General features: G+C 44.7%; 2 protein-coding genes across 2 annotated transcripts in view; one reads left to right on the top strand and one right to left on the bottom strand.

Moving 5' to 3' along the window:
* The window catches only part of LOC105285556 (angiotensin-converting enzyme), a 58,901-nt gene that overhangs the window by 17,536 nt on the left and 28,324 nt on the right, over positions 1 to 13,041 (bottom strand). Inside the window, exon 11 of the mRNA XM_011349811.3 lies at positions 1,407 to 1,547. Within this exon, the coding sequence (XP_011348113.1) occupies positions 1,407 to 1,547 (141 nt within the window). The remainder of the gene's footprint in view (positions 1 to 1,406; positions 1,548 to 13,041) is intronic.
* On the top strand, positions 4,479 to 8,371 carry LOC105285555 (repetitive proline-rich cell wall protein 2). Its single transcript, XM_011349809.3, has 2 exons — positions 4,479 to 5,920; positions 6,768 to 8,371. The coding sequence occupies exons 1-2, from the start codon at positions 5,909 to 5,911 to the stop codon at positions 7,932 to 7,934; spliced, it is 1,179 nt and encodes a 392-aa protein (XP_011348111.1). The 5' UTR covers positions 4,479 to 5,908; the 3' UTR covers positions 7,935 to 8,371.

Genomic DNA, 13,041 nt, shown 5'->3' with positions numbered 1-13,041 from the left:
TTAACATCACAAAATAAATAATATTCATAAATAAAACGAAATGTTTTACAAATTGTTCGACTGGTAGAAAGAGATATTAAAATACCATAAATATAATTTTTGTAGAACTGACTATTTTTCTGTGCTGCTCAGGCAATTGCGTGCAGAACAGCGGATGATCGCGAAATCGCGGTGTCGTCGAGCGGTCTCCTTCACCCCGCTTCCTTTCCCTCTTCGTTGTGTCATTCTCCATGATCTAAATCTTTTTTCATTTGACCTAGATTACTCGGCGGTTTTTTCGCCGGCGATTTAGGTAACGTCAGATTTTTATCCTTTCCGAAATGAGCGGCCGACGTCTCTCTCAGGCCTGCAGCCTTAGCTTAACGCGCGAGCCAGGAATGTCAGGTATTCCGTATCAATATTTTCTCAATTACGCGTAATTAACACCTCGGTTGACACCAGCCTGGTGCTAAACTGCCGCCAGGCAATTACGAGTCCGCCTACATTTTACGAGGCTTTAACGCGCCGTTTAACCCGCAAAGCGTGCTCGCGCCGTTTTTCTGCTTCCGTTGCACACCTGCGCCTGTTGAAATACAGTCACAAAATGCACCAGCTTTTCCGAGCGACGTATAAAAATGCGACGGAACCCTCGTTTTTCACACGTTTTCCGAGCGTTTCCGTTTTGCCGTCTTAGCGAAGCTGCCGTTGTCAGTCGCGCTCGATCACAAAAGCGGATTTATGGTGGAGACCACGGCGCGGCCCGTCCGAAAATTTTTGGTTTATCTATCCCATTAGTAAAGAACCTAGACTGTATAAAATTTGAATAAATTATGCAGATGAACAAAAAATCAGACACAAAGGAGTGAGCGATATTTCTTCCTAAAGAGGTTGTTTGTATCATCCCCTAGATGATAAATGTAATGAGATAGCCCCATTCTACCTTCTACGTGTAATTTTATCTTTAGTCAATCGCATGGCGGGATCACCGTTGTAAATAAAAAATGCACGCACCAGCGACAGAAAATCGCATTTATGTTATATATTGCGGTGTTCAGCACAGACTGCTTTCAGCAGAGATAAAAAACTTTTGAATAAATTACAGGTGTATTCTGTTGAATGGTCTCGCCCAGATAGAAGGTCCTAGAAGCTCCGCCCTTGCCGGAGCACGGCGTTCCCGTGTAAGAGTAACGCGCATTAATTGCGAGACGTGATAGTACATACCGGGAGATCGAAAAGCGATTATTAAAAGGCCACTTTTACGCGTGCACTTCCGCTCTTGTGCGAGCGAGCGCGGCCGACGTACGAGGCGGATTTGCGCAAGGCGCGGCTGCGCAAATCCGCGATCGGTGACGCAACGGTTTCCCGTTTGTCCGGTTTAACGGCGATGACTTGCCGGATCCGCAAGCCTCTCGGTATCTATCACTTACCCCAGGATCCCGCCGGCCTCCGGGCTCCTGTAGAAGTCGCACTTGTGCAGCGGCCGCCTGAAATTGTCGACGTGTCTCTGTCCCGCGGCCTGGCAGAGCGCGCGATAAAGCTGGAACTGCAGCACCCCGGCCACGAAGTTCCTGTGAAATATAAGAGAAAGCCAATTAGTTGTCGTATCTCTTGGTATCTCCTGGCTCTTACGCGAGCGTCTCGACATATGTACTTTAATGAAGCGGCGAATCGCTCGAATCGCGAGGGAGGAACTGCGATGAAGGAGAGGGCCTCTCGACAGGGATAAATGTTATTCGCGAGCTCTCGACGGCCGTTTGTCAAGCCGAGGTTTTCCTCTTTCTGCGCGCTCAATGGTTATTATCTAATTAGCTGTAAGGATAACTCAACTCGCGATTTATCGATTCGACCAGTTTCTTCTCTCCGATTTGAAATAAAAGGAACTTTCACAGTCAACCAACGCGCCGGTCACGCCCGAGCTGTCAATTTTCGTGAACCTTGAAGAGCCATCCCAAGGCCAATGTCAACGAGGTCAGCGGGGTTACGGGGAACCACGTCGATTTTTATAGAGCTAGCGCCACGATATACGGTACTCTCGCCAGGCCCGCATAAATGAGCCTTCCCGTCAGGTTCTCGGCTGGAAAGAGAGAAACGCACGCGGCCATAAGCGAGCAAGCGCATCGTGCCGTTTCACCGAGAGACTCTTCATCGGCAACGACCTTTACGTAATACCAGAGACGTCCAGAGACGGTTCTCGACTGGCATCACGACTCCGTTACTCCGTCACTTCCACTTTCCACGTAAGACCGTAACGGTCCTCTCTCGTTAGAGCTCGTCGTTAGGAGAGATACACGAGGATGTTGTAACGCGTGACGTTTACATTGCGACGCAAACGAGCGAGCGTTGCGAGCGAGCGCTTACGACGCAATTAACGAAATGCTCATGATCACTTGGGCGGGCTTCAGGAAGGGAGCTTGCGGACATTCAGAGTTGCGTAGGATTCGTCTGAGTAAATGCTTAAGTGATTTTAAATGATGTTGCGATGTGATCATTGCCTTTGCGATAACGGTGTAGGAATATCATTGATTTACGACGTTCCCAATCGCGGTGATTATTATTCCGCATAAATTTTTCCACGCCTCACTCGACGATTTCTGCAGACTGACCAATCACCGCGGTTCGGCCCTGGCACGTAAAAGACCCGACATAAATTTTCGGCTGCGGAATTGCGAAACCGGCGCGGGGGGAGGCAACCACGTGATTTCTCACGCGGCTGTTTTTCTTCCCTTTCTTCTTCGGTGTGCTGGTGAATTTTATCGATTAACCTTTCTTGCCTGCCTACGTGATGCGCGATAGGTGGGCGAGTGCATCAATGCGAGGGAGTCAAGCGGAGGCGCCGACATTCAAGGGGAAGGAATCGTCTCGCGAGGAAAGCATTTAATCAGGCTGCACGGTTGGACGGAGAGACCTTCGCCCTGAATGACAAGTATCGCGATTGCGTCAATCATTTCTTGATGCACTTCTTCAGCTCTTTTTTTACACACTTGGTAGAACGATTTGTAACCAATATTAGCGACCTTGCGAATTAATGTATAATAATTAATAGCGAGCGACAGGAGGACTATCGTGATGAAACGTAAGGAATTAATGAGATATGATGAAAAATCGAGTCACCGAGAATAGACAGGATAATTTTTATGTTAATTTTCTTACAAAAAGGGAGTTGAATATATATATATATATATTTAAATGAATTTCCTCCACAGAATATACAAATCGGATTTTATCCTTGCATTAGTTCGAATTAAAAGCTCGTTAATCGATGTTTTTTTCACTTTTCGCTATTGCCGCGTCTAATTATCGATAAATAATCGATCGCTTTCGCGCGGCAAATCGTTAAATCTTCCCGGAGACGCGCAGGATTGTTGAGTTTCAATCCGACTCCATCATCCCCTGCACGTGTCATCCAGACCCGTTCGCTATCAGTTATATAACGAATTAAGGCAACGCGCGACGCGCAACCGTATCTTTCGATTGAAGCAATAATTTCGTTGCGATTCCTTCGCGTTGCGAAATACAATGCCGATGACATACATTGCTTTCACTCGCGAAAAACGAATTGCAATCTCACGCCGCGCAACATTGCGCGCTATCATTTGCGCCGGAAGCGCAGTGATATAATAATCCCAATAATAATAAAAATAATAAGATACATGACGTGGTATCGAACAAGGTACTTATCCCATGAATTAATGCGCCGCGTAAACATCGACATACTTGGCCGCGTGCGAAACGGTGGAGGAGATGGAGGAGGAGAAGGTGGAGGTGGAGGAGGAGGAGGAAAACGGAACTTCACTGAGCGACGTTGGAACGGTAGATCGTGACGTGGGATCGCGTGTCCCACGAAAGGGAGCAATGGTGCACCCACGAGATCGGCGGGAGATAAATTCGAGCGGCGTGTTTCGCGCTCTACATATGAGTGTGTGTGTGTAGATATGTACATATGTATGTATGTATGTATGTATGTACGTACGTATGTATGTGTCTATTACGTGGCACACGAGGCGTTGGGGGTCTCGCGTATGCAGGCACGGCGAAGAGACGAAAACGGGACGGCAATGGCGAAAGGGAGAGGATGGTTGATGACGTTGATTTGCGTGACCGTTGCAGTCGATTGCCGCGAAAAATGACGTATCGAACTGCACGTAGCTGAAACGCGCTGCGTTGCGTCAGTTCGCGGTATACGTACGTATGTACGTGCGAGCATAACGGGAATGCGATTCAAGAAAAAGAAACAAAAGTCAAGAGAAGTTTGCCCTAAATAAAGCCTTCAGTCATCCACTACCTTGCAACGCTAAATCCTTCGCGTTAATTATCACTGACTGAGATTCACTTGCATATAAATGTATAAAAATGTTTGACGTAAAAAAAATATAAATTATTATATTCTTTATGTTATAAATATATAAATTTTCATGGTCGATATATAAATTCTTGTATTTCTCGCTTCGGGCAATGATGCGACTGATAACGTAACTGACTTAAGATTGAAATGCCTCTCGATATATGAGGAGTTCTCTCTTGCAATAAATCGCAATTGCGATGACAGAACGGGAGTCAAGTTTCCGCAGCTCGACCGAAGCCTTGCAAGCGGTAGGGTGGAAAGCGATGGAAATTTACGATGTGTGGGCACGTGGAGAAGGCTCAACGTAACGCTGGAATGCGAATAGCGCATTTTCGTAGAAGGACGCGAAATTGTAGGGGAAGATAAGAAATTAGTGTAATTTACTGACGGAGAAACTGGATTGGCGCATGTCGATGTTCCACCCAAGGCACACGTACGCACGTACGAGCTGCGTGTACCTTGTCGTACAGCAAAAAAGAAAAACGTGGAAAACTTGTGTCGATGAAGCGTGACGGGAATCTACAGTTCCCCCGTACGAGTAATCCACCAGCGATCGGACGAGTATGCAAGCTGTGCAGTAACGCGAAATACATTCTTGCATAAAGCGCGATCTTGGAAGGGTCCTCCCAGCTTCGGTTCCAGTGTTCCCACCGTGAAGAACTACGAACCACGTAGTCAAATTGGGATTCAAGTGCACTTAGCACTGCACTTCGAAAGCAGTAGCAGTAAAGCTTATGACATCAGATTACATCGGACGCACCCGGAAAATTGTCGACTTGACTTTCCCGCGACATCGTCGCAGTAAGAGTGCCTCTTGACAACTTTGCGAAATTTCGCTCGACTCCCATCAGTTAATAGATCTCGCGCGAAACTTGGCGAATTGATTCGCGCCGATGATACGCTTGTGACAACCGTGGATGACGGTTTTGCCCGCGCGGTTTAGCGACAAGCCTCCGCGAAATGGAACCTTCGGTTTTTCCGGCCGCACTCTCTTGAAGTTACGCTGTACGGCGTACCGAAGAGGCGAGTTCCCGCGTGTGCTGCCGAGTTCCAAGTTCGCCCGAGCTGGAATGGCACGCGGACGCGATTGATGCCTCCGGCAGCTTCCGACACCGAGGGATCGCTGGCCGATCGGTATGTCCGTCGTTCCTCAGAGAAAGTATCGTACAAAACCGAGCGAAGCGCAGTCAAGGTACACCGGTGAAGATATGTGAGGGAAAAAAAAAGAAGCGAGACATCGCGAGCACTCGCACTTGCGACGGAGGAGAAAGAGACGCGAAGCTCATTCGTTGGAGCGGGAGAGAAAGAAAGGAAACAACGTTTCCTCGCGACTCGGCCGCGTGAGTGTGTGGGGAGGGTGAAGAGAGGAGTGGAACGTCCCAAAGGGGAGTGGTGGTGCTCGGTGGAACCGTCGTCGTCGTCGTAGCTGAACAAAGAGGCACAACGTGGGGGTATACGACTTGGGACCCCGGACCCGACGGCACGGGTGGCGAAGGCGAAAGTGTGCCGCGTATAAAAGGCCAGGAACCGACGGCAATCAGCATCCAGTTCACTCCTGGACGCACCCGGAACATCGCGAGAGCAAAAATGAGAATCCTGGTACGTCCTAATCGATCCGTCGCGATCTTTTCGCTCGGCGGGTGTCGCGGCGTCGCTCAGCGAGGAAACGCGGCCGGGAATCGCGTTCGAGAACGTGTCCGAGGACCAGTGGAAACCTGGTTCTAGATAACGATACCCGTGGCAAGTGAACGAGATACTCGGAGTCTTGAGATCGTAATCGGGGGTGCGAATCGCCGTTCGGGGGAGATTGAACGCGCTTAAGTTTTCGATCGCGGAAAATCTGCTAGAAAATCGTGCACTAGAGTCCCGTGAATCCCAAATCGCTCGCGGAGTGTCTTTCTGAGCGAACAGTCTCTCTGGTTCTTTATGGACATCGGACTGTCGCACAACTTGGGCGTTTTCACTTGATCGAGAGTGAACAAAATTGCCTGAGTATCCTCGACGTGCATCTTTGTATCCGATCCGTCGCTTGCGCCATTTCGAGTCTCTAAATTCGGTTTTTGATCAAATGACGGTTCTCTTTATTAGGCTTCTTTAGGCTTTGGAGAAATTTGTCACTCGTATCGTGTAGTGAAACTTGTGTACTTGATCTTAGATAAAAACAAAGTTTTATAAGAGCGCGAAGAAAGATGGATATTAGGGAATATTTTCGCGAAAGATCCTTGCATGTCACGACGACAACGGAGACATGCGCGATTCCCTTTCTTCATTAGTAGAAAGGCTCCGCTACGCAGAGTTAATATCTTCAATTAGTCGCGTGTCCTTCGGATCTCACTCTCATTTTCCCGTTGCTAGGACTTTCCACGCGAACGCATTAATGAACCGTAGCCTATCATCGTTATCTATTGACCATAACGAGTAAAAACGACATCGTACCACTTTTCAGATTTACGTGGCAGTCGCCGCCCTCGCGGTTACGACGGTACTGTCGGAGGAGACCGCGAAGGCTGAATCCAAAGTGGAGGAAAAATCGGTCGAGAAGAAGCAAGAAAAGCGTGGTCTGCTCGGCCTCGGCTATGGATACAGCTACGACGGTGGATACGATATCGGATCCGGTGGACACATCGGCCTCGACTTGGGCGGTGGATATGGCGGTGGATATGGCGGTGGATATGGCGGATATGGTGGATACGGTGGTGGCTCTATCAGCGGTGGTTACATCGACGGTGGTCATCATGACCACCACCACGTGAAAACCGTGACCGTGGTGAAGAACGTCCCCGTGCCCTATCCAGTGGAGAAGCACGTGCCCTACCCGGTAGAGAAACCCGTACCAGTTCCAGTCAAGGTGCCCGTGCCGCAGCCGTACCCCGTCGAGAAACACGTGCCCTACCCGGTCAAGGTCTTCGTGAAGGTGCCCGTGCATGTGCCGCAACCGTACCCAGTGGAGAAGAAGGTGCCCTATCCAGTCCACGTGCCAGTCGACCGTCCCGTTCCGGTCAAGGTCTACGTGCCGCAGCCGTATCCCGTTGAGAAACACATTCACGTTCCGGTAAAAGTACCAGTGCCACAGCCGTACCCCGTTGAGAAGCCGGTGCCCGTGCCGGTGAAGATCCCGGTCCACGTACCCCAACCGTACCCAGTCGAGAAGCTCGTGCCCTATCCCGTCAAAGTTCCGGTTGACCGTCCCATCCACGTGCCCGTGCCCAAACCATACCCCGTGCACATCGAGAAGCCCGTGCCCTATCCAGTCGAGAAGCCAGTGCCCTACCCCGTGAAGGTCCCAGTTGACAGGCCATACCCAGTTCCAGTCGAGAAGCCCGTGCCGGTCGCGGTCAAGGTGCCCGTACCGCAGCCGTATCCAGTCGAGAAGCCGGTACCCTACCCGGTCGAGAGGCCCGTGCCAGTAGCAATCAAGATCCCAGTCGACAGGCCGTACCCCGTTCACATCGAGAAGCCTGTGCCCTATCCGGTAGAGAAACCCGTGCCCTACCCAGTTAAAGTGCCCGTCGCTATACCAGTCCATCACGAGCACCATGACCACGGCATCTCCGGCGGATACATCTCCGGCGGATACGAGGGCGGCGATTATGGTTATGGTCATCACCATTAATGACACAATTCCCGGCTGGTTCTTCGTCGTTCAGCGAGACCGAAAGATGAAGGAAGGAAGATAGTATCCACCGCGACGACGGGACAACCGCAAGATCTTGTCTTAGGTTAACGAAGGAAACGATTCGAAACGTTGTCGTGCAGCGCCGCGAATATATCCGCCACTCTGTACCTGATCGGATCGGATCGGATCGGATTGGGGAGACGTGTTCTGGTACACGATCGCACACCGGATTACCACTGTACCTCAAGTCCGATCGCGACAAAGGGCGCGGCACGGCGACGTGTGCCAGTTAGGAAGAACGAATGATCGGTATAGGGATTACGCGCCTTTAGCGATCTTCGTTTGAGAGCAACTTGCTTGTCTTACTTTTGTACCGATATTAGCAAAGTATGTATTTTTTTACAGAAAATGAAATAAATATTATTGTAAAGTAATTGCACCGACTTGTTTCTCTTGCGATCCATTTTCCTCAACTTTCACTTTCTATTAGATCAAGGATATAAGAAAAATATCGGAAAGATATTTAAACGCGTTGTAAACGTATGCGTTTGAAATTATAATAATCTAAAATTATAATAATCTAAAAACAATAAAAGCGAATAATAAAAGCGAAATCCTATGAAGGATTTAATGATAAAAGAAAGTGACGTAATAAAGTGGGCGACACACCATTTAAAGAAAGAAGAAATAATGCATTATAATTTAGAAAATTGATAAAAATTAATCGGAATAATATTGATTAAATACATTTAGCTATATTTATTTTTTATGCAGCACAAAGAGATATGCATTTATATTATTAAAATATTATGAAGACATTTGCAAACAGATAAGAAAAGAGTCGCTAAAGATCAGGCTTGTAACAGTATTGTCAAGTATTCTTCTGAAATAATTTTGCAAATACCATTACATAATGAATCTACTTGTTATCGTTGAACGTCACTGCATTCTATCGACAGCACGGAATTGTGTGATAAGTCATCGACCCAGTTTCCGTTAGCCGTCAGCATGTTTCCGCCAAATCGATAACCTTCATTGTATCATCTTCTCCACACTTTAATAAGATTCTATTCTGATGTAGGACCAAGTACATATACAGGGTGGGGCAATTACCACCTTAAATATCTTCGAATTTATAAGGTCCAGAGGAAAATTTATGTAATCAAAATTATACGGTACGAAGGGGGCTAACATATGGCGATAATAATTTTTGTCCTGGTGGAGACGCTTCGAAGATATCAAGGTCACCTTCATTTTTTTAATGGGTTCGGTATGTTGTTTTTCCATAATTTCACAGAGGAGCTTAAAACAAGTACAGAACTCATAACACAAAATTATTGAACAAGATTAAATGTAAATGAAAACGATAAAAAATACATTTTTATGTTAAATGAAATTTACGTTTAAAAGATGTACAAAATGACGCTTTATTAGTATGTTTTGTCGGAATGTTTTGATTTTGACATTCCTCATAAATGAGGATCAACTTGTTCTTCAAACTGATACATCGATGAAAATAAATAGTGACGTAAACTTATTTCAATGAAAACAAAGACCCTTTGAAGGCCATCTTAATAAGTTCACAGGATAAGATAAACATGAAAAGTAGTATCGATAGATAAGTCAATCGTGCAAGATGTATTCATTTGAAGAACAAGTCGACATGATCCTCATTTATGGAGAATGTCAAAAAAATTCAGTGAGAGCGCAAATTTTATACGCTGAACGATATCCTAATCGCATTCAGCCTTCACGTCGAACATTTAAAAATGTGTGATAAACTTAGACAAACCGGTAGCTTAAATACACGTAATAGTGAGCGTGAAAAGCGAAAAACTAATGAAGGGAATGAAATTAGAGTTCTTACAATGGTGGCTCAAAATCCACACATTAGTTCGCGACAAATTGAACGAGAATCTGGTATTAATCGGAGGAGCGTACTCCGCATCTTGCATCGTCACAAATTCTATCCATATCACCTCAGCCTTCACCAAGCATTACATGGAATGGACTTTGTAAATCGTGTTGAATTTTGCCAATGGGCTCAACAACAGATTCGAATCAATGACTCATTTTTTGATACAGTGTTATTTACTGATGAGGCAACATTTACTAATCACGGGAATGTTAATTTACATAATATGCATTTCTGGGCAGTGGATCCTCATTGGCTGCGGCAGATTGAACACCAGAGACAATGGTCGTTGAATGTATGGTGTGGTATCATAGATAACAAAATTATTGGTCCTTATTTTATCGACGGACATCTAAATGGCAACAACTACGCCAATTTTCTAGAGCATAACTTGGTTCATTTATTAGAAGATCTGCCTTTAATCACACGACGAACAATGTGGTACCAGCATGATGAATGCCCTGCTCATTTTTCATTAGTTGCGAGAAATAAACTTAATGAAAAATTTGCAAATCGCTGGATTGGACGTAGAGGTCCTGTAGGGTGGCCAGCTCGTTCACCAGACTTGACACCACTGGATTTCTTTTTATGGGGAGCCCTAAAAGACATGGTCTACACCTCAAATCATGCGACAACAGATCATTGAAGCCTGTGCGTCAATAGCTCCCGACGTTATTAGAAGAGCAAGCCAATCAGTGATCAGAAGAATCCAGTGTTGTATTGATAGTAATGGCCATCACTTCGAACACCTTTTATAAACATTAATAATAAAATAAGAGATAAAACGTCACGTAATAAAATAACATAGTTTCATTTAAAAAAATGTATTTTTTATCGTTTTCATTTACATTTAATCTTGTTCAATAATTTTGTGTCATGAGTTCCGTACTTGTTTTAAGCTCCTCTATGAAATTATGGAAAAAAAAACATACCGAACCCATTAAAAAAAATGAAGGTGACCTTGATATCTTCGAAGCGCCTCCACCAGGACAAAAATTATTATCGCCATATGTTAGCCCCCTTCGTACCGTATAATTTTGATTACATAAATTTTCCTCTGGACCTTATAAATTAGAAAATATTTAAGATGGTAATAGTTATTGCCCCACCCTGTATACATCATAGACATAATAGAGAAGTATCAAGATTGATATAATCAAGATATTAAAAATTCTATTAATTACAAAAATAATCTGACATAAGCTTTGTTACTATATTTGAAAAATTTATTTCGAAATCTGTATACTTTTAACATCCAAAAAATTAATTAAATTAATTAATTTAATTAAATTGATTACTTTAACCTTCATTATCCCGCTTATATTTCCCTACGTAACACTAAAGTTTGATTGAATTTCCATGGCGGTGTTCTTTTTTGTGTGGAGAGTTACGGCTTAATCCGGAAGTATAAATTGATATAACAAAACAGAGAATAAATAAGGGTTTCCCCGAAGACGCTCTACGTAGGCACCCCTCGAAACTTTAAAACCGTATCGAGTAACGCAAATGTTACGCACGTGCGTGATTTAAGCGTCGATGCCATGACCTTTTCGAAAATGAGTTTCGGTATTCTACAGTGAAATTTTGCAGACATTGCGAAACGCAAGATAATCTTGCACAAGTGAATGGTGATGTACCAAGAAATTAATGTTGTTGACTTTACTCATGTTCCTCCACAGAAAATGTTTACGCGAGACAATAATTTACATAAATCCAGGGAAAATTTTCCCCAAGATCTGCGGAAGAAAGCAAAATGGCGGTGACTTTGCGTCCGCCATATCTATAAACCACCCGCCATATAAACCATCATGGCATCATCGAAGAATGAAGAAGGGTGCGTAAGACAATTAATTTCCGATCGATTTCATTACTTCGACCTTCGTGACCTGGGCGCTCTTCAGCCGCGCGGGGGCGCCCCATCGCGGTGCCCGCGGAGGAAAGTCGAAGTGCATCCACGATTAATTTCAGAGCGACCCACTTCGGCCGGAGCGCGCGCGCGCGAGCTGGCTTTGCCACTTGACTCACGAACGGTCGGCGGTGGCTTACGTGCTCGTCCGCAGCACGGACGGGAACAGTTATGCAATCGCGCCATTAGCGCACGCGACGCCGAGGCTGAAAGTAAGAGTCTCTCTCTCCCCTTCGCCTCGCGCCGAGAAAGATCGCGGCCGCCGCCAAGTCCACTTCCCCTTTCGCCCATCTTCCAGACCCGGCAGCTCGGGCCCCGTCGGTCCCCTTGTTTATTCCGCTGATTCTTCGCCCTGACCCGCGGAACTGTCCCTTTCAAGACAACCGCGCGAAGCGAACATTTTTTTAAATGTACTAATTTTAAATGTACTAATTAATTCAAATATTTTGTGTAATTTAAATATGTTTTTAAACGTGTCGATTAAGTCAGATATTTTTATTAAAATTATTGTTAATATTAATAAATTAATATTAATAAAACACTAATATTGTTATTAAGATTTGTTATATTGACAAATATTGTGCTGTGACGGTCTTGGGAGGTGTAAGATCATGAATACTTGAATGTAGTGAGAAGATTAAACGATTCATTAAATGTCAGAACGCGCGCGTGCTCTGATAGTTTTAAGTAATTAAAGATTAAAAAGTTTAAAATATTCTTTTTACGTGAATTAAAAACACTTTATTTTAATAGATATTTAACTTGACATTTAATTATAATAGAAGATTGGATTCTTCATGGTTGTGATCACCGCATGATATATTCGAAAGATAAGAGAAGAGATAGATCAGATTTCGTATTTAATTATTCGTGAATTTTTCTTGAGGACTCACAAGAAGTAATTTGATGGTTTAAATTAAGGAAGATTTTACTTTTATAAGACAGAATCGTATTTTAACCAAACCAATAATTTTCTCCGTCATTATATTTATCCTTCGTAGTCAGTAATTCCATTACGAAATTTCCTATCACCTAATTGCGTTGGTGAGAGGATCTCAAGCCAGTTATCTGACATTTTGTGTGATATTCACTTGATTTTTTGAACTAGCTGCCCACGCATGTTTACAACATTTAAATGATGTAATCAGGGACAAGAAAGTAATATTTCGATATTTGCAGATGGCCTAAATTTCATAAATCAACGAAACTTTAATCGCTTGCGACTAAATTGAATATGAGTGATAGATTCCATTTGCGAATGTTTGAATTAGTATTCAATGTAC

Source organism: Ooceraea biroi, chromosome 9 (assembly GCF_003672135.1).
Source record: "Ooceraea biroi isolate clonal line C1 chromosome 9, Obir_v5.4, whole genome shotgun sequence".
NCBI classification, from domain to species: domain Eukaryota; kingdom Metazoa; phylum Arthropoda; class Insecta; order Hymenoptera; family Formicidae; genus Ooceraea; species Ooceraea biroi.
This window is presented reverse-complemented; position numbering and strand designations above follow the sequence as displayed.